General features: G+C 41.8%; 1 protein-coding gene across 1 annotated transcript in view; it reads left to right on the forward strand.

Annotated features, from left to right (window-relative positions):
* DRC11 (dynein regulatory complex subunit 11) overlaps positions 1 to 22,476 on the forward strand; it is a 102,197-nt gene that overhangs the window by 58,616 nt on the left and 21,105 nt on the right. The window contains exons 9-14 of the mRNA XM_086615760.1: positions 4,021 to 4,127; positions 4,341 to 4,436; positions 11,081 to 11,139; positions 14,118 to 14,200; positions 17,107 to 17,214; positions 20,591 to 20,790. Coding sequence (XP_086471886.1) covers positions 4,021 to 4,127; positions 4,341 to 4,436; positions 11,081 to 11,139; positions 14,118 to 14,200; positions 17,107 to 17,214; positions 20,591 to 20,790 — 653 coding nt within the window. The remainder of the gene's footprint in view (positions 1 to 4,020; positions 4,128 to 4,340; positions 4,437 to 11,080; positions 11,140 to 14,117; positions 14,201 to 17,106; positions 17,215 to 20,590; positions 20,791 to 22,476) is intronic.

The following is a 22,476-nucleotide window of genomic DNA, read 5'->3' on the forward strand; positions in this document are numbered from 1 at the left end:
CTGTTCAGGCACCTGAATTGGATGTCCAAAGCCAGTCAGTGTGAGTACCTCTGTCTTACCACTACGTGCTGGCAGCACTTGCAGGTACGCTGCAATAACATGGTCAAGTAGGTCAGGCACCAGCAACATCCTTTTGTGGTAGATAAAGACTCCAGCCTGGCATTCAGAGCTAGACACCGATGCTCAGCTCCAGCCCATCCTCCCAGAGCTGACAGCTACTCCCATGGCTCTAAAGGCACCTGAGAAAGAACCATTTTCTGCACAGAGCACAACCAGAAATCCTCAGAGTGGAAAGAGCTCTCTTATAAGCTTCAAAGAATAGCTGCAGTTCTGTCTTACACACAGTAAGAGTCTATAGCTGCTCAGTTAAACTTCAGGTGTTGGATTTGGTTTTTTTTTTTTTTTACCTCCTAGTGGACCAAGTCCATTCGACACCGTATTTTTATTTTCAGTAAGCAGCTGTTAATTCCTAATGCAGCTCAGTCCCCTGCCTCATTCACAAGCACTTAGTGCTTCATCACAGTACTACCTGGTGGCTGTTTAGAATAATTTTACTTTTAGTCTGGCCATGGATAAGGCTCCTTTTTTCCAAGCCTTTAGAGTCAAATCTAGAGCAACTTCTGACCAGAAAAGTGAGAGCTGTTTCTTGTATTTTTCATTTTAGCCTGCTTTAATTTCTGTAGCAGAATTGTTTAGAAAAAGAGGTTTGAGGTTGGTCTTTCTACACTACTATTCTTATGTAGAAATAGCTCAGTTACTATCACAATTTGCATGGAAGTTCACATTTATTAGTGCATAAATCTTGAAAATGTAAGTACGGGAGCTTGATTAAGAAAGGTTTGTATCAGATGCCTAAAATTTGAAGACCCTTATGAGTGTGCCTAAAGTTTACCTACATGATAGCTGACCAAACAAACATTTTTGTGTTGTCACACACACACACATCCCTCAACACTTACAATTAAGAAAGTCTTCCCATCCTTTGAAACTGGTTGCTTTGTTTTTAGGTTATTAAATATTTAAAAAGATGTAGATCAGTTTTCACTGAGATTTAATCATTTCAGTTAGAGATTTTTTTTCCACCCCACTTATTTTTCCACCCTCTATCAAGCTAAAACTGCTACCCTAAAGTTCACTGGAATTCATGAAGGCTTTTATTCTCCTAAAACTGTATTTGACAGTTTTGCTAGTTGATGAACTACATTTGCCAAGCTCTATCTAGAATACTTATTTTACACACTGTTGCTGGAAACATCCAGTTTCTGCGTGACATCTACTTTTACACTGGAATAACAGGAGTTTGTGTGGGGCAAATATAAACAGTCTGAATCATTACCTCCATCTTCCTGGGTTTTATTCTTTCAGTATCATGTGCTCTGAGGCACCAGTGTGCTCTTTCCCCCGTTATACAAACAACCAGTTGATATTTTACTTGCTCTGTGTTGCAGAGGGTATTTGAACTCAACACAAATACTCTAGCTTTAGGGTGTGGTGATATTAGATGTTTTTAACCAGGCATCAAAAGATTCAAATCTTTTTGCCAGGAGGTCAAAAGTAGTCACTTTAAGAAAAGCTTCATGCTTCAGATAAATATATTTCAGTTATTCGTCACAAGCTGTTCTCTGAAATTCAGGGATATTGGAGTTACCTACTCGTCTGCAGAGTGAAAACTCATGCTGCTGAAATAGTGATGTTAGCAGTTATGTTAGTGAGCCAGGCTGTCTTTTGAGTCCTGACCTAGAGAGATATGCATATAAAATAATGTAAAAATATGGATACACTATTTTAGAAGAGGTGATATAAATTGCACTGCACACATGCACAAAAATAGCTCCCGTAGCTGGATGACCCTGTTTGTAACAAAATACTGAGCTCTTTTGACCAGCCAGTGAAAACATAACATCCTTAGCCTCCTGACCTTACTTTAAAAATAACTTTGAAACATTTTGTTGATCTATAAGAGAACAACATAGCATCTAACACCTATGAGTTATTGATCTCTTTTCTAAAGTTAGGGACCTCTAACCTAGTGGCTAATATAGCCCTCAGAAAATTTGTGGCCAGGTAATACCAAAGGCAGTTGCCTAAGCTGTGAAGACTGTCACTGGTTTGCCTGCAGTGGATATTAACCACTAATCAATTTACAAAATGACAACAATTAATGAAAAAAAAGATTCTACGGATCCCTCTATGAAAAATAAGCACCTAAAACCTAGTACCCGTGTGAAAACATAGCACTTGCAACCTGTTGACCCAGTCAGGAAAGTGTTTAAAAATTCACATAACTCCCATGTAATATTCCTCTTTCCCCAAGGCTGAAATTCCAGGCTGGTAACCCTGGAGGAGGTACCTTTTAACTAGGGCAAATCAGCTTTCCCTCTTGAAATATTACCTGACATCTGTCATGCCATCTGATGACCTGCAAATAATTTGAAGAAATTAGCATCTATACCTTTGAGTTTCTTTCCTCATTACCAAAAAAGTCCACTGTCCTTCTCCATCTCCACCATTTTCAGTTATGAAATTAAGACTACTCACCTGCAGAAACTATTCCCTAGGTGTAAAGCCACAAATAACGCTGCATGTAATTGGACTCCGAAAATTTGCAGGGGATGGAAATAGCAGCCAGTATTATATTAACTGAACTAAAACGTGAACGATCTCCTATGGGTACTGTGAAAACCTTCCTGAATTTATAGTGCCTTAGGAATGGCAGTAGGTACAGGAAAGAGTACCCTGTACAAAACAGATTCATAAAGGAGCCGATGTCTTAAAGTGGAAAGCTGTCGTTTTAAATCATCTGGAAATTGAATTAGCACATACTGCTGGAGATTAGCTGTCATTTGTAAAGATACTATCGAGGCTTAAAACGCGAGGAAATGAAAGATATTAATTGTCCTCTTTTAAATTAGCTCAAAAAAAAAATGTAGAAAGAAGAGAGGCGTTTCCATTTTAAAAAGGTACCTTTTGCTGATAGCGGAGAATTCAGATATACACTGAGCTTGCCAGACTTTGTTTGGTTTTCTTCCTAAAGAGCAAATTGCTCCTTGCCTCAACCGAAATAAAGAACCACCCTCAGGATCATTAGCTACTTTATCATAAACCAGGGGGGTTTTGATCATCGATTTGCACAAGCCTGCTTTGTTCCTGGAGTTAGGTCTCCTTATTGCTTATCCTTTGCACAACGCTAAGAAACAGAGGTGCTAGATCAGGTGGGTCTTGTCTCTTTTCCAAAAAGATTTTGACTGCTTTTCAATTACTGCATCAAACTTAAAACTCCCCAGACCAAGTTAAAACTCTGTGGCCATACATCACTGGTGGGTTGGATGCAGGTTATCGCTCTGGCAGACTTGCTGTCCCCTCGTGCTCCCATTTCCACGTTCTCCGTGGAGGCTTTTACGCCTCTTCCAGTGCTGCTGGCCCGTATTTCAGCCCCATGCGAATCACTACAAGGGCCAACTCACAAGGTTGCAGGAGCTTTAACTTAGCTTTAGATAACTGAGCAGGAAAGAACAAGGAAACTTCCTGGTTTAAATTAAACACCTTCCTTTGGTCTCCCAAAGCCTGCATTAAGCCCACCAAGATCCACACTCCTCAGGACAGGAGTCATCTTTGACTTCTTCACAGTAACGATGTAAGCACAATGCTTTTAAGTAGAGAAGAGAAGAATGCCAGCATCAGGCACGATGTGGTTTGGCCACTACTCTCAAAGGTGAGCACCACTCCAGGCATTCAGCTTTACAGCCAGAAAATGACAACCTCCATATGCCATTATCCTCCTGAAATCTGATATCAATTTCCAGCCCAAAGCAAAAAAAAAAGTTAACCTCAAGATTTACAGATCCTAGCACAACAGGGCTCTGAACTTGGTAAGGGTCCCTAGAGCCTTCTACTTTCACACAGCTAATAATTTAATAAAAACTGCCTGCAACTACCTATTTTTTGCCTCCAGAAGCAGTTGGAGAAACCAATGACTTCTGTAACTTTTCTCTCCCTTTTTTTCTTTCTTTTGGATAACAGCCGTTTGGCAGAACAGAGACAAGAGATGGGATTTTCTCCAGGATCATGACCCAGAGCTGATCAAAGAGGAGAAACGGGAAGAAGTGGAAGAAGAGATCAGAGTGCAGGTGTGCTTACAATAGTAAGAGGACACTAATAACGTGCATTGCCTGTGTATATTTCTCTACAGCTGTAAGAACTGGCCCTGGCATAGACCTTACCTCCTTCCAGAGCCCCTACTATCTGTTCTTTGCTTTAACACTTGTTTAGCTGGACATTTGTCTGAGGCATAGTGGCAGAACAGAGAACTTAGTTGAGTCTTTCTGCGTTTGCCTGGATAGGTTGATGAAGTGATGCAACAGAAACTGGAGAATCTCAGGCTGGCTGTGGATGGAGAGACGAGTGGCAAACAGAAAAAAGGAAGAAAAAGTGAAAAGGTAAGAGCAGCAAGTTGGGAGAATTCAGGGTAAATCTCAATTCTCTGCCCAGATACAGTGGTATTCAGTGCAAGTCACACAGCAGTACCAAAATGTCCACCCTAAACATTTACTGAATCTCAAGTCAGAAGCATTTAAAAATCTTTCACCTGTGGCTTTTTTTTTTTCAGAGCCTTTTCCTTTAGCTGTTATTATTCCTTAACCTTTGTAAATATCGCTTAGGACAAGTTGAACTATTCCAGAGAGAAATCATTACAAGGTAGATGAGATTTTCAAGAGGGATACACACCATCTTGAAATCCTCTGATCCAGACAAACAGGAAAATTCAAGCAATCCCTCTCTTTTAGGTGACAGGGTCAGATTAATACAGTCTTCCAAGCAAGGCGTGGATCTGGGTGCCAGTATGTTTTCCAGCTGCTGGTGTTTTTCCTCAATGAGGACTGGTTAATGCGTTTCAAAACTATACACCAAAAAAAAATTCGCTCTGAACATTTTGGTGTAACCCTTTGTTTATCTGTAACATCACACACAGCCAGACACACGTTAATTACATTACTACGTACTGTTGAAGGGTTTGAGAACTTGCAATTAAGCCAAGTTTATTTAGGCATATAAAATAGGTTAAAGGCAGACATTATTTTTAGTGTGTGTTACCCACTGAAACACAGCACACGTCATGTTCTCATTTAGTTTCACGGCATTACCACATGCAGAATTCCACAGCTCGTGGTTCCCTGAATTCCTTGCCCAAGTATTTAAACCATAGATCATGTCAGTGCAAAATAACTCAAGAGCTTACAGACCCTACCATTCAATCAGCAGATCCACTTAAAATCCTCAGGGCAAATAGCCAACCCTAATCTTATGCTGTATTTCATTTCTATAATCCTTTTAGCATGCAAATACTTGCTGTTGTTGTACTTCTACTCAAATTATCTCTAAAAAAAAATGCTTTTTCACCTGACAAACAGACAGGGGCAATTTAATAATGCAAGACTGGAGCAGCTCTGAAAACTGATAGCAATTGGATTGCTAATCTGTTTCAAAAATAGGGAGGCTTAAGATATACAGACAAAACATTGCAACAATCTTCCCAAAGTTGTCATGGGCAGAAGCATTTAGATCAGCTGGTACAAACTGCTTCAAAAGGTCACATTGGAATTATAAAGCTTTATGTTAAGGGTTGGGTTGTTCTGTGGTTTTTGTTTGGGTTTTGTTTTTTTTTTCACTACAGTGTTGGAATGGTTTTGAGTGGAGGGAGGTTATTTAACTTTTATTTTCCCAAGCTGTGCCAGTAGCCTGAGAGAATGAGGGGAGGAAGAAGTACTAATTAAATAATACAAGTTCCCTAAAGATTTTATCTGGGGGGAAAAAAAAAATTAAAAATTAACTGTTCTGTTTTAGGGGTGAGGAACAGAAGGAGGTATCCAGTTTTAGTCAAATCACATCTTTGCTATGTAAAACTATTTGAAGTGTCCAATTGGCATTGGCAAAGGCTTTTTTTAATTAGTATTTGCATAAATAGCTCAGTCCATAAACCAACCTGGTGTGTGCATACCTGTGCACACAGACTTCAGATCTACTTTATGAAAGTCTGGCCCATATAACAAGAATACTACGACCTGGAAAGTTCTGGAAGCAGCTCATTAGTTTGTTATTCAGAAAAAATCCTCTAGGTTTTCAAAGCATGTGTTACTACATCATAGGTCCCATACATCTTCCCCCCTTCCATGAGCATGCCTGGAGTATGATGCAAAACATTTTTCCCCACCAAAAGAGATATTCTGAAAAAAAAAAGTATTCTTAAGAGGATTTGACTTTCTTCAGAGAAATCAAACCTTTTTCTGCACTCTGTCAGTGGGGAATGGGCAGCAAGGGTTATTTCTTGTAAGTGAACTCTTACAAGTGGAATTTTCTGTCTAGGTGCAGTTACCCAAATTCATGATGCCAGATTCGGCCTCCCCTCTCTTGTAAGGCAGAATTTCTTCTGCTTCCTTTGCAGGAAGACAAAACAGTAGAACTAGGGCTTTTTTTGTTGTCAAAGAGTCACTACCCAGAGGTGTACAGGATGGATGTCCTCTGCCTTTTCAAATGCACCTTAGGATAAGTAGTTTACAACTCTAAAAAAAATTCTATCAACTCCTTACTAAAAAAAAAAAATTCTACCTGACCCTTGGGAAGCAATTTGGGTTTGAAATCCTGTTTGCAAGTCCCTTCTGTGGGGAATTTATCAAGGATGTTTTAGAATTGAACTCCAAAGAGAAAGCATAAGAAAGCTAATTGCTCCTTCCCAGTCAGTGTTTCAAAATGCTCAGGTCTTAGATAAAGAAAACCGCTCCAGGCATATGTTTAGGCCACTCCTTTATTTCCATGTGCCATACTTTCTAGGCTGAACTTTGTCACTTGCTCCCAAACCTTCAAATACCACTTAATACTGACAGCTGACACTTAAACCCTATCAAGAATTGCTCTTACTGCCCCTGAGATAAAAAGCCCATTTGCCACCTGTGTGGAAGAATCGTTTTGGGTGGAAGGACAAATTGCTTCTCGTTACAAATGAGTCTCAAGACCATTAGGCTGGTCTGGAAATACCTACACCAGTTAGATTCCACCTAGTATGCAACCAGTCACACCACTAGCATTTGAGGCACAAGTCTCATACCTGTATCTATGTTGGAAACATCTCACTCCACAGACAGTCCCACTATTATTTGTCCTTACGGTCCAGCATTAATAGGGTATAAATGCACAAGTGTCCTCATTCAGAGACACACTGTGCTGGGCTCTGATTGCTCCAGGTAGCTCCCAATCGGATGACTGTCACAGGAGAGGGGATGAGGATACAACAGAAACAAAATGCTGTTTTGCTCTGCTGCCAATTACATTTTTCTTCACTATGCACAGTGGCAGCTTCTCATCTGCCTAGCCATGGATCAGCAAGCTGGAATTGTAAGCACCTGTGTAAAGACAGGCTGAAGAAAGATTTGAAGGGAGATTGTTTCCTAGTGGGGGATATGGCTTTGATGTCTAGGAAGGCTGGCAAAGAGATATCAGAAGGTCTAAGTCCCCACTCCACCTAGAGGAGCCTCTCATAAAGCACCTAAAGCAAAAGAGAAATTTTCCAAAGTATTTGATTTCTAAAAGTTGCCAGCATCCTTGTGCCAGCCCAGACTTTTAGTGAATTATTGTTCTTCTGAGCCCAACCCTTTCTGCTGACAGCCCAAGCTCGTGATTTGGGTGGCTCAACACAACCCACCAGCTTTACAAGTATTTTTTCTAGATGGATGCCATGTTCCTAACCATCGTACCCAGAGGGCTCAGCAGCCAAGGGTGTTTCTCTTGGGAATCTGCAGCCAAGTAAACAGCCGCAGACCTAACTTCTTTAAACTGGCTTCCCACCCCACATAAGAGCTGACAGATCAGCTCTCTGCAGTTGCTGACCTGAAAGTTACATTTGAGTGCTTATCAGAGTGCTTTTTGTCAAGCTCATTGTGCTGTTTTTCCTGCTCTGCTTCCCCAAGGACTAGTTTCTGATCCAACTGCAGGTAAAGCAACTCATTACGAGTTAACACACCCACGCATACAGAAAGGCATGACGAGAATTCAGAAAAAAAACACAGAAAGAAGGGACATGGGAACCTAAGTGTGTAAAAGTTGCATCTGAAGCAGTCCTTGCTAGCATCCCAGTACAGCTTTGAATATCCTTCTTGATGCAGTCAGGCAGAAGCAAAGAAAACCACAAGAGGTTGCTTATAGCAATGGCTACAAGAATATTGACATCAGTCTAAAGTCTTGGTAAGAGCAAAGCCATAGTGAAAAAGGTCAGTAGACAGGTGAGGTCAAGAACTGAGGAGATGCTGGGTTTGGGGACAGCGAGTCACAATCCCTGTTGGATTTTCTGTAGCTGATGGAGATTAGCACCCAGAGCTCTCAGCCAGCTGTGGGGTCTGTAACCTCTTCGGATGCTGTAGCTGAATCCAACAGGGATTACAGATCAGAGCCCCTCATTTAGCAAGAGCTTAATAATCAGCAGGAACATCTTTGCCTAAGGACTTTTTCAGTACAAGTATCAGAAGCTGCTCTCTGTATCTTGATGTTGCCAGAAAAGACTTCTCAATCCAGAGCCGATGCACATACAGTGCAAACCTGCACTTGTTCAGCCTGCCAATCCAAGCATCACACACGATCCAAGGAATCCACTCGAACGCTTCATAGACCACTGCTCATACACTGTCATCTCCCTTAAAGCACAGGAGTACTTTCCTTTCATTGCTCTTCCACATACTTGGTGGCAGTAGCTGCAGACAGCTTATGGCAGCAGGACTTGTACGGTCACAGCCAAAGGGTGACATGGATCCTGCAGTTCCAACGTGGAACAGTTCCCTCCGAGACATTTTGGCTACCCTCTCCCTTCTGGTGCCAGAGACTCTCTGCTCTCAAATCAGGTCCGTGTTTGCTCAGTGCAACCTCTGAGCTGCTCCAGACGTTTTCCTGAGCCCACCCAGTAAGACGAGACACCGCACAGAGAACAGAAGACTGCCTTCTGTCATCTGCCAACTAATAACTAATGCAGTTCACTACGTGTGACTTACCAAAGCAGAAAACAACCAAGTAAACGGATGGCTACACAGAAGCTAGGCTGACATTTCAGAGATAGGAACAAGGAGATTTCCATTATATATGATGAGCATGTTCACATTCATTAAACATCGTCATTTTCTAAATATAAGCAGTTCCCAGTAAGACATTTTGGAGAAAAGCCATTGTCTACAATACATATTTCCCCTTATCGCATCTCCGCGTTTGCCAAATTTCCCATAAATGCTGATGTTAATTAGGAAAACACATTTTTCCCCTGCATAGTTCATTTTTGTTTTGCTCTTGAGTTACTTTATTCGTGAAGCTGCCTTGAGGACAATAGCAGTTGGCCAATAAATTTAACATATGCTTAGTGTCTTTACATAGGTAGAAATGAGCTTTTCTTCCCAGTCAGACCCCACGATATCTAATTTCTAGCTTGTTGGAAGAAAGGTTAAAGAGATAAAGCTGGAGGAACACCAGAAAAACTGCTAGCAGTCTCAATATTTCCTCAGTTGTTAAACCAGCATGGCATATGCTTTGTTCTTCCCATTCCTTTCCTTTAAAAGAAAACCCCACTGGCACGTTCTAACAAGTGTTTGCTGCCAAGCTTATTCATGTAAAGAAACCTGAGGTGTAGTTCTGCAGAAACACGGTTGTTTGCATTATTCTAATCCAAAACATAAAAACTTCACCTTTTCCCAGTTAGCTTATCCATATAGTTCTGGGTTTAATTTATATTTTTATCTAGATTCTTTGTTACACTGTAAACAGTAATGGGTGATCGAACATAGGTTATTTACATTGTGACTATCCCTGAAAACTTAAAATGGATGTATTGCTGAGCGTTGCTGATCCATGCTAGGAAAAACTTGGCATTTTCCAGCTAATTGGATAGGATTATTTTTAATTTATTTTTTTTTTTAAACTCAGCAACACAGCCTCTAGAGCTCTGCAGAAGTATTCACTATTAAAAAAAATAAACTACTATATTCATAGGAAAGTGAACATAAACTTTTAGAAACAATAAGCTGTCTTGATCAACTAAGCATTTAAGCTCAGGCCTAAATTTAAACCACTGAAGAAGTCCCATGGTGCATAGATGTTGCTGGGTAAATAGTTCTGCTGAAGTCATTCTGAAGTGCTTTGCAGAACTTAAGTGTGGGCACTAACATGGATTAATCATGCCCTCTCCACTCCTAATTATCCCTAACCATATTTATGGCTTGTGAGCTGTAATTAATGGAGGGGCTTGACTTTACTGATTCTCATCTTATCTATCTTTTCTGTGGGGTTTTCGGCAGTAAAGTAACTAGTCTCATAAGGCATAAAATCTTCCCATAGTGAAAATGGTGAAAATATCAAAAGAAGAGCAGGTCATGTTTTTCTGACCTCTTCAACCTCAGGCAATAGGGAAAGAGAAGGCAGAAAGGATGTTTGATAGCTAGGAGGCTAGCCAGATTCAGAAGGGTTGGTTTCAGTCCCTGGTCTAGCTTTGAGCACCCTAGTGTGACCTCAAGGTAGCTTCTTAGATATTTTTACCCCAAAGTAAAAAAAAGAAAACCCACACATGAGCAGTCTCTGTAGCAGCTACTTGAACCCTACACTCTTTTCCTTCCTGCTTCCCTCTCGGGTAAGGGCCATGCTCATTCAACCAGAGTCATGCTCCAAAAAAAGGAGGAAGAGAAGAATTTTCTCTTGGAACAAATGACCCAGGGATTCTTTTGTATGTGACCCCACTGGAAGGAAGGGGACTGATCGCTTTGAAGTATGGTGCTCCGGGGTGGTCATCAGGAAGATGACAGTTGCATTGAGGTATACAAACTCCCTGAACAGCTATATTCCAGAAGGAAGCAACAGCCACCAGGTTACTTCATGCAGAGTCCCATTCAAGAGCACCTGCCACAGGATCTGCATGAAATTCATGGGTTGGACACAGCTCCTTGGCCCAGGGCTGCTTCATCCCTCCCATCTGGAGAGACACGTTATCTCTGTAAACATCTATATATATATATATATCTCTGTATTCATGTCACTAATTCAAACCTGGCTTTGTGTTCCTCAGAAAAAAAAGGCCGTGAGGAAAAAGCTAACCGAGATGGAGGAAGATCTAACTCCTGACAGGTAAAGAGAGGACCTGTTTATCTGAGATTCAGTCAATGCAAGTCTGCATCCTCTTTGCATTAGACATGCTGTATGCTGTCAGCCCTTTCCGTTTTTAATTACACAAGGAGCATCTCAACACTGCTATGCTTACCAGCATCAGGAGCCCTACAATAAATAAAAGCCTCTTTATTAACAGCTGTGATCATCCATAAAAAGCCTAGATGATAAAAAAAGATTCCTCACAAACTTGAAGCACGTACGCTTCAGCTAAAAGCTTTTTTGCATTCCCAGTGAACACTGCAGCCTTCCCACTGCCCCTCCCCGACCGATGGCTTCGCAGTACCACAAATCACTGGGCAACAGAATGCTGCTTTAATGGTACACAGCACAGACCTTGTTTTTCCCCCCCATCTTCCACAACGCATACAAATTAAAATCCCCATTCTGGGACGACACACCACTAACTTCAGTCAGGTTAATTCCAGCATGCAGAGCGAAGCACGTGTAACACTTAGGCAGGATATTGGCCCCGTTTGCCTTTTTCTCCATCCTCTCTGCAGGTGCAGAAGCACCTGGCAGTTTTGTTGACTGTCAGATTTTCCATCCCAGCTGAAGCCTGATAAGGGGGGCTGCAGACAGGCCCCTGTACTCTATAAATCACCCTTCATGTCTGAGGTAGAACGTACATGTCATAAATCAGTCTTATTTATCAATAAGATTTCTGGCAGACCTGGTAGTTTCTTGTGTACCCTTGCTCTTTTAAACACCTTTCATTTATTTGAAGGATTTGAGAGGATTTCTTCTTCTGACATTACATTTTCAGTGAGCTTGTGATGCGTTCACTGATAATCCAGCCGTTTTTCACCTGCAAACATAACAGACACCTAACGCAGAGATATCACCGCTGGGACCTGCTGACCCAGCAGCAGTGCAGGGCAGGAACAGACCCAGCTCCCAAGAGAGCAGGGCTGGAGAACAGCATGAAGGTAAACACACTCAATCACTGCAGAAGGAAGCACATGGGATTCACCCCACAAATCCATTTGTACAAGGCATGCACAGCAAGACCTGGACTGGATCATTTGGGTGCTAGCACATAATCAGTCAATGATCTCCTAAGCTGCTTTAAAATAAAAAAAAAATCCTCTCCGAGCAAATATTTAAAATAAACCTGTCATGGATTATAACAGAGCATGACCTCTTATACAAGAACGGTGCCAAAGTCTAACAAGGATGCAAATTCTGTGCTTTTAAAAATACTCTTGCACATACCTGCTTCTTTGTGTATAATCTTAATACAATATACAGTCATTTAAGAACGCAAGGTTTTTAGTAGCTGGCTTTTAATCACAGTTTATGTGACATTTTGACTCCACGCTTTACTCTTCCCTGCTGAGCAGAGAAGGAAGCAGCGTTTCAGAAATAACCAAGAGAAGCTCAGGTTCATCTCTGGTTTGGCACGGTGGAGGGGACACAGAGGGCTTTAGTCAACAAAGACTGATCACATCACACTTACTTGGAGGAGACTCAGGGCATGCATCATTAAGCTTGCACAGTAAAAATAATAAGACAGGAAAAGTACAAGTCATGCTCCCAACAGAACTGTCAGGTTAGTCCCATTCTACCTTCTGCCTGCTTTATGATGCATACTCAACATAAAATCACTGAGAATGAAAGCGAGAGTCAGAGTGGCAAAATCATCATTGCTGAAGGTGCGTTAAGTTTTGTATTTGCTGATCACTGCTGCTATAATAGTTGTGCCACTGACACTGCATAAACATAAAATCTCCCAGCTGAAATAGAAAAAGGCTGCAGACCTCAAATTGTATATATGGTTTTAATAGCCAGCTGAGAGTTGCTATTAAGTATTTTTATTGCAGCCATACCAAAACATCCCAATTAAGATAGGTGACAAAGACAAAAAAGCTAGATATTGAAGGAAGAAGGTGTGAAAAACACACAGTGAAAGACCTAAAAAGATTCAAATCAGTATCGTTTGTACTAACAATACAACAAGAATTTCCAACAGGCTTATTAATTTTATGTAATCCTTGAAGCAGTGTCCATCTGTAGAACCTAGTGCCAAAAATGTTATTGAAATTAACACTTAGATAGAACTGCAAAAGAAAGAGCGTGGGGAACATCCATACCAATAGAAAACCAGATACAAATTTAAGTGTATTAAATCCTCCATAACTGGGAGGTATTTCCAGCCACTAATGGAGACAGGAAGAAACCGTTCCTCTGGAGAATTTATGCCCATTTCTACTTTTTTTTTCATAGATTTCATAGATTTTCTAGGTTGGAAAAGACCTTAGAGATCATCGAGTCCAACCGTTCCTAGTCCCCGTTAAACCATATCGCTAAGTAGTTCATCCACCCTATTCTTAAACACATCCAGGGATGGGGACTCAACCACCTCCCTGGGCAGCCTATTCCAGTGGCTGACAACCCAAATTTTCCCCTCAATCCCTCTTTGGGCAGCATGACCCTAACACTGCAATAAGTGGACCACTGGTTGCTGTGATCAAGTCATTCTCAGTATGTTCCTGACGAGATGAGACTGTCTATTGCAAACAGAATAAATTGCAAGAAGAATTAATGAATTACTACTAATTGGAGAGCTAAGTGAATAGGTATAGTAGTGTTAGGATTGCTATTATTGTATAATTTAAAAATAATTTCCCAGTAATTGATATTAATGAATGAGTCTATTACACAAGTCATAACTGATCTTGCATCACCTGGAAATGGGTAATGGAATCGGTGTGAGAGGGAGCCAGCGTGTGAGGTAATAAAAGAGATTCCTTGCCATAACGCAGAAAACAGTATTTATTGATTTCGTATTGATGGCACTAATCACCTTTAGCTCTGAGCTACAAAATACATTTATAAAGCTGAGGAAACATAAATAACTCAAACTACTTCAGTTATTGAATGACTGAGCTGCTTCTTACAGCATCCTAGAATTTCTGAGTGATGTCTCTTGTCCGTAGGACCATCGACTCTCTGTACAGGGAACTAGTGGAAGAAGGATTACTAATAAAAGCCAAGGCCGTGAATCTCTCCGATTACGTCGGTAAAGTACACATTTTACAGCTAATATGGTGTTTAATCTAACCAAACCTTCAGCCATTCAATGTTCATTGACCCCTGTTTCCAGTCAAGAAGGAGTTCAAGAGTAATTACACTTCCAGGACGTTCAGACTCGAATATCAAAAGCCACGTATGCAAATCAAGTCTGTTTCTGCAGGGTGAGTAGTACCTTTCACTTCTGCTGCTGAGACCAGGACCTGTTTGTAAAGCTGGTGCTTAGCTCCAAGCACTAACACCTGGAACCCCTGAATGTTTCTGGATGTCACAAGCCACTCTAAGGTGGAACCAGGACATCCTTTAAGGACTCCTGGCCAGGCATTTGCAAGACAGTGCAAGTCTATCAGGCTAGGAGTCGTAACCCATCCAGAATATTTCCTAGAGAACAGCAAAAATCCTACCTTCAGCATTTGTTTATTTAGCAGAGAAGACTCATCTCCTTAACTCCACATGCCTGACTGCCCATGAGCTTTGAGCAGAGCTGTGAGGCATACCTGGCCCTTGATTTGAATGAAATATCTTCTCTGCCTAGTTCTGCATTTTATAGTCCTCTTGCCCAGTTTCTGTTGCCTGCAGCTGCGGTCAGACATCCTTGCCTATGCTCTATTCAGAGAAAAAAAATACCCACCACCACATTTGCAGGCTGCACAGGGGTCTGACGCCATCTCCAAAAGCATTTGGTGACATACAGTAACATCACAGCAACCTTAGCAGCAGAAGACCCAAGATCCAGTTGTTTCAAAGGCCACCACTGGTTGAATTTGCAGACATCCAGAAGCCACAATGCCGCAGGCTGTTAGTACAGTATGTATCTGAGCCAGAAAAGCTAGAATCTTGTACATCACCTATAAATGCAATGTTTATATAAACTCTTAGAAGCGCCAGTTGTTGCCTTCAGACTCTTTGGCCGCTCTGTCCAAGGCTGAATTAACAAGTATTCCATCCCTTTTATGCTCATTAAAGATCATGAAGTAAAGTAATGGAAGATTCTCATTACTCCTTCATTCACCCAGCCAGTACCATCAAGGTTGCTTTTGTCCAACAAGCATTCTCTACCACAGATGTTTTTAAAGCACACCTTAGCTAGTCGATAATAATTAACAGCAGGTGACATCAAACTCGGAAACAGGCTGAGATGGCTTTGGGCCATCTTCCCTTGACCCCTCTGCAGCACAGAGCAACATAAGGGCTACTCCAAGTTACACTGGCAATGTTCACTTCCCAGCAGCAGAATCACAGAATGTTAGGGATTGGAAGGGACCTCAAAGGATCATCTAGTCCAATCCCCCTGCCAGAGCAGGACCACCTAGATCAGATCACACAAGAACACACTGGGCAGTATTGCAGGGCTCAGCAGTAATCACCTGCCTGCCTACACCCATGCCAGGCCCCCTGCTTGTCCCAGCAGAGATGCTGGCACATGCAGACCAGACAGCAAGGAGGTGACCCAGTCTGGCAAAGCCAGCTCTTCCCCACTCAGAACTCAGTCATGCTTCTTGAGCTGCCAGAGGAAGACACAGAAGGTATTTGAAGTTGGCCTAGGATCTGGACCTAGCTTTTTTTAAAAACAAACAAACCCTCTCTTGAAAGGTCCAAGGACACAGTCAAACCTACAGAAAAATAAGTCCTCATCTACTGAGCTCTTACAGGGCTGAAGTCTAAGGAAGGTCACTTACCCCCAGTTCCTGGGAAAAGGACAAAGAGTGGAATTGTGCTACACAGCCAGTAAAGGCACCGAAATGTCCCCCCTCTATGACAAACTGACATCACTGAACTAATTTTCTTGGTGACCTTATCTAAATTAGTCAGAGAATATCCACTGTGATTTATGTTCAGTTGCAATTAAACCCTTTGATGCCTTCTAATTAAATCTGTGAAGATTAATTCCTATCCAGTTCTTTTGATTTCTCCTTAAATAAAAGATAAAACCTGAAATGAATTTTATTCTTCAGAGGGAGGGGGCAGTTGCACCAGGGCTTGTCTGCCTTTTTGCCCCCAAATTACTTTCCACTTTCTCTTTTAACCATCACTTATTTACCTCAGCTCCAGAGAGTGCTCTCCCGTTTTACCTTCAATAAAACACAACATACGGTTATTTTTCAACAATATTCACTATCACAACACGTAATTTATGCTAAAAAATAACGTTGACTGCTTCATCACAACTAGTTTTCCTACTTGTGGCCCATCCTTCTGGATCTTTTTTCTCTGACAATGTCTTGTATATGGACTTCGACAGGGCAAGCGATGTGATTATGGCTCTGTAACAAGAGCTGAGGCAAGATTGGATGGTTACAGGTTCGCATTGGGGATTTTCAGTTGTCTTGGATTGTTTTGTGGAGGTTTTTTTTGAACAAAAAAGTTGAGCTGCAAAGCAAAGAGCCCTACCAAATTGGTGACACACTTAAACATTTATCTAACATAGCGAGACGCCAAGATGCGATGCAGCCAGGGGAAAGCTTGTTAAAATATTTTGTTCCCCTCCTTTTTGAAATCCTTTTGATAGAGTGTGATACACTGCGATTCCACTCCTGCAAAATCCCAAATCTACAAATCCTTCGCCAGCAGTGTGATTTACAGTGCTGCTAATGATCCTTCTCCACCAAGTTCCTTTAAAAGGTTACTGGAGACCGACTGCTCTGCCCAACGCCTTCCGCAGTCTGGAAGGGAAAGTCCAGAGCACGTTTATTTTCCTTTGCAGTCCACCTTTCAGATTTCTCAGGGCCACATTCCGCAACAATATTGTCCTGTTTGAGTCCCTGTCCCTTGACGGCACCGGCTTTGCCGAGAGCACGTTATATCGGTATTCCGGAGTAGTTTTTCATTACTTGAGTTATGCGCTTTCCAACAATGCAGTGTCACATTTATTAAGCCTGTGCTTCCTCCCTACAGGCGAGTACAGCTATCTGGGGACCACACTTCGTCAGGCAGACACAGAGCCAGTGCCCTCTCTTGCAGATGTCAGACAGCTAATAGCGCTGTACGGAATATTGCCGTTAGGTAAGAGCGCAGCAGAAATTCCTGGAGGGCAGAATACAATGGCTTTGCTTCCTGTCAGTAACACACGTTTTTACTGGCTTTGACAGGGCTTGATTAATCGTAATCTAAAGCATTTTGCAGTATAATTGTTTTTCAATTAAGCCTTCTGAGTGAGGACCATATCATTTTAATAGTGCATAAAGGAGCTTGCACACGCTATTGTCAGGTATCGCATTTCCATACCATCTCTGTTTGCATGTTAACAGTTTGTGAATGGCAGCACATAAAAGGAAATCACTTGGGAAAGATAATAGCTAAAACAAGCTCCAGTGATCAAAATTAATCAAGTTAAGGGAAGGAGTAAGGTTGCAATTTACCTTTTACAAGCTGGCTAATGTTACTCAGTACTAAACAACGCGATCGTTTAAGGAATTAGTCTGAATACGTTTTGTACATCACAGAGAATGCTTTTAAATACCCTTGCAGTTTTAACACCAGACTTAGCCAATATCTAACAAGGCTTTGCTGGGTCAGGTTGTTTGCTTTTAATAGAAAGTCTATCCCATATTTTACTTGGGAATGGCGTGAAGCCAAACTCCAGTGACTGCAAGAAGTGCCGGTCTCAAGGGCCTCTACTCATACTTCACTTGCTTCCTTTTCCATTCCTGATTGGATTTCAGGCAGATTTTAACTAGGCATATCCTCCCCCAGGCTGTGTCATTGTCTGCTGATCCCCTTTATAGGGCAAAATAGCTGATATGTCTCCTTGCCTCCCATTCTGGCAAACAGAGCAAAGCTGACACAGAAGCTTCTGCTTTTCCCTCCCCTTTGCACGCCTTCCAGAAAGGCCAGTGCTCAGGCTATTGTGTACATACATGCTCTGTAGCTCCTTAAGCGTTTCCTGGCTCTCCTTGCCCCCAGGGAAGGCTCCATGTGCTGTAGAGAGCTCGGTGCAACAGTGCAGAAGTCCACATCATTTGAGTTTTGGATAGAGAAGAGTGCTCCTGCTGCCCTCCAGCTTGATCTGAAGAGTCAGATTAACAAACAGGATGCTAGCAGCAGCTCTGCCTTCCACCTGGATGAGGCTCTTCCCATCTAAAACACTCTGAACTGGTTTTGGGTAAACCCTCTGAGATTGGCTGCAAGTTTGACCTCAGTCAGCTGAGAGAGCTCAGCAGTTATCCCTGTCTGCACTGACTGCAATGTAGTATTTCACATATCGGATAATTCCTCCGAGGTTATGTTTTAACACCATCTAATCTAGCAAAATCAAGCCCCAAGACACCCCCCAGGCAGGAAGAAAGAGAACCCATAAATTTTCTGCCGTTTATACAATTGGCAAAGTTTCTAGGGAGAAGAGACCGTGGACTAGTTAAACAAACAAAAAGTATTTGCAATAGCAGTTTGAAAAATGCCTTTGAGTTAAAAAAAAAAAAAAAGAGATTGCATGAGCCAAAAAGACACAGGAATGGTTTCACCTTTTGGGTGATATGTTATGGATGACGTTTTACTTAATTGGTCTCAGAACTAGTTAATCATTATATAATTGTGTATTGTGTAGAAGCGGAAGTTTTTCTCAAAATAGTCACCTGATGGCAAGGAAAGCTCCATCTTAAATGGCATTAAGAAAATTGTAAGCAGCTGAAAGGAGAAATAATAGTAGAAGATATACTTCATCTTTAACCACAGAGGAGTCTGCTGCTCCCCTCATAATAAATCTATGTGTAATAGTAATAGATTGGTATGGAACGACCAAATATTAATAAAGCCTGGGTGGCTGACAACTTCACTACATCCTGCACAGTGCTGAAATAATGGCATTCATCTTAGCACTTAGTTCATCGTCATTTATTTGGGATGTTAAACCATTAGGACACAGAGAAGCAGCCTGATTGGATTTGGTTTTAAATACTGTTCTTACCTAGCTGCCCCTCTTTAACCTAGAGAACCTTTCCAGGCTAAGCCATAGGCTCCCTCCACCACCTTTGGGGCCAGTTTCCCCCAGTAGTCCCGTAGTCTGATAGACACCAGACTCAAAAACATTCAGAAGTAGTAGAAGCTCACACAGATTTTTCAAATCTGACTTTGTAATAACCACCACTGCTCACACAGGATAATAGGCATTGAGGCAATGATGTTACTGGACTACCAGTGGCTATGGATACAACATTTGACATTTCTTGCTACTTCCATCTCTGGAGGTTCACCTGTACCTAATTCATACAGTGACACAGCTGCAGGGAACTCAAGTTCTATCACCATCAACCACCTAAATCTCTCTCTGTGGCTCTGTTTGCACAACACAGGCACTTCTGCTAGGCTTTTCCCAGGTGATGGAGCATATTTCTTACAGCCTAGAATGAATTTACCTGAAGCAGCCATAGAGACAGATTTAAGACCACTGAGCAGTCATCACTGCTGGCTAGCAACCCTGGCACTTCCATTTTCTCACCCAAATAAAACAAAGGGAAGAGAAAAGGATCCACCTTTTCCTAGCAGATATATTGTACCTGCTCTGCGACATGCAGCTGTCGTGTTGCAGACTGGGGCATAACATCAGCTCCTCTGCAGATGAGCTCACACACACTCAGCAGGTGTGCTTAGAGGGGATGTCAGCAGTGAAGGGTTTTGGAGCAGCACTGGCCTAAAGTGACAGTCAGTCTCCAGCACTCACTGAACAGCAATAGCATTTAAAAGGAAAAATTACCCAAAAAGAGAGGAGTGCATACAGAAGTTAAAAGAGGGGAAATAAAGCACATGGTAACATCTGGTTTCAAAAATCACTGACAAACACAGCTCCAACAGATAGTCCCATTAGTTGGTTTTCTCTAAAAACGGGGAAGCTGGAAAGCATCATTTCAGACAGCAGGAGGAAGGAGTTCTGCTAGTCCTACATGCAACAGGAATCTTACACCTGCGTCCAACAGCAGAAAGTGAGGACCTGCTCTGACAACAAACATAAAACTGAAAGCCACAGCTCCATCTCTAGCTTTGCCTCACGACTGAGTGAAGACAGTTGCCCCTATGCAGAGCACCAGGCTTGTCTGTACACACAGCCACCAGCAGCACCTTCCATTTCAGTGCTCTCATCTTGCGTCCGTCCTCAAAAATCTACTGATGAATTACCATTCTTTTAGCTCTTTAGAGCTGAAGTTTGTCCATCAGAAGGTATAAACAAGGGTGATTGAGCTTTACTGCAAACAGGGATGTTAACTCAAACATGCTACAGTCACAGTTCTGGTTATACAGAATTGAACTCAAGAGCACTGGTGCCATATTAAGGAAATAAATTCACATTATAAATTATTTATGGTGAAGAAAAAAGAAAGAATCATACCAGTATCTTTATGGCAAGGCTTAAATGAAAGCATTAACAGTGCCATATAACTTTTTACAGGTTCTCAAATAATCCATGAGAAGGCTCCTTTGGTGAAAGCTTTGTTACTAGCTGGACCTGCTGGTGTTGGAAAGAAAACATTAGTCCATGCCATCTGTACAGAAACAGGAGCCAACCTCTTCAATTTGTCTGCTTCCAACATTGCTGGGAAATATCCAGGCAAGAATGGCCTGCAAATGATGCTTCACATGGTTCTCAAGGTACTGTGTTTTGTGTACTTCTCTACGAAGTTGGTTCAGTTAATCACATCTTTTGTGGAACAAACAGGGAATTGAATTCTGGTTCCTCCATACCAAGGAACATACACACCAGTCATACAAGGGCAAAGCTGCCCAGTGTCCAAAGGAATTGCCAACCCAATTTGAAATTCCCTCTCTGCTTTCAAGTTTTCGAAACCACTTGTTGACAGCTAGCATGTGCACCTCTAGAGAATTTAATGCCCCTTGAGAAATCACTCACAGTAGCCATATTTTTCACATTAGCATTTCTGCAAGCTTTGTGTTACCTTGAATATGAAAAACGTCATAGATGAAGAAAATTCTGTTCTCTGTTTATATGCACATCCATCAGGAATGCTTGCCATGCGGCATTTAATCAAACACTAGACTGAGGGTGGTCAAAAATTTCCTCTCCAAGACTGTTGCTGTAAACCAGCTCTCCCTTATACTGCTCTCTGTTTACCCATCAGCAAGCTTTTCAAAAAAAGGGAATCCTAGTTCAGGATTACATTAACAGAAATGTATGAGAAGTCTGCAAATGAAAGAAGGCATATGAACTGTGAAGAACATATCCCAAATCCTCTTCAGAAAAAAAAAAAAAGACACTATCCTGGCAGGATTTCTTCCACATTCTAAGTCCTCAGTGTTTCTGCTAAGGAAGGAAGCTGGTAAACATTTCCAGACAAAATACTCTCAGAAAGGAAAAAAATCCAGCCCATACACTAGAAGAAGCCAAACACAATATTTTTCCCATTGCCAGAGAGGCCTGCTAAAAGACTGAACTCAAATTGGCTTTGCCTGGGATTTATCAGATGCATTTTATTAAATCCAGTATTACAGCAGGTTTTGTGACAGGTGCCTCCATCCCCAGAAAAGACAGCCTTCACAGTCAAAAGCAAAGCAATCCCCAAGGACCCCATTTCTTGCTGGTCAGAGCAGCGCCAAAGGAAAAGCAACAGTGCTCTGATCGTGCGCCTTTGATGCCGTAACACTGGGTCTAGAGCTCCCTGGCACAAGCTAGTGCCATTAGACTGAGCTCATACTCCTCCTCCTCCCTCCACTCTCCACATTTCACCCTTCTCCTCTTAGTTTCTCTACCCCCATGAGTAGCAAGGCACATATCTGACTGCAGGCTCAGCACACACACCATCCTTCAGTCCCTGCTAGAGCACAAGGTCTTTAAACACAGGAGAGAGGGCAGCCTTTTTACTCCTATAGAAGGTTCCAGCTGAAGATATTAAGGCTTTTGTATGCTTGTGTATTTATAATATACACAATAAGTGGAACATATGTAAAACATACATGTATCTCTATACATGTAAGTATATGTACATATATACATAATACGTGTATAGAAGTCTAGATATAGGTATATAAAAACCCTTACATTTTTCCACATCACTTAGAGACAAATGGAAACATTATCCAGCACCTCCTCCAATATCATGGGTAGCAGCCCAAGCTCACTTGTAGCTCTTACAAAGAAGCAATGACACTTCGGTGAACCTCCATGAGTTACCAGGATGGAAGTTGCTCACAATCAATCATATGGAATAAGGGCTGTCTAGGTACTTGCTTATCAAAGGGTGACTTGTTCCAACTGCAACAGCAGTACTGCTTCAAACTCTGCTCCTTTAACAGAGCAAACAGCACAGGGTATCTCTTTCC

This window comes from Tauraco erythrolophus, chromosome 8 (genome assembly GCF_009769465.1).
Source record: "Tauraco erythrolophus isolate bTauEry1 chromosome 8, bTauEry1.pri, whole genome shotgun sequence".
NCBI classification, from domain to species: Eukaryota; Metazoa; Chordata; class Aves; order Musophagiformes; family Musophagidae; genus Tauraco; species Tauraco erythrolophus.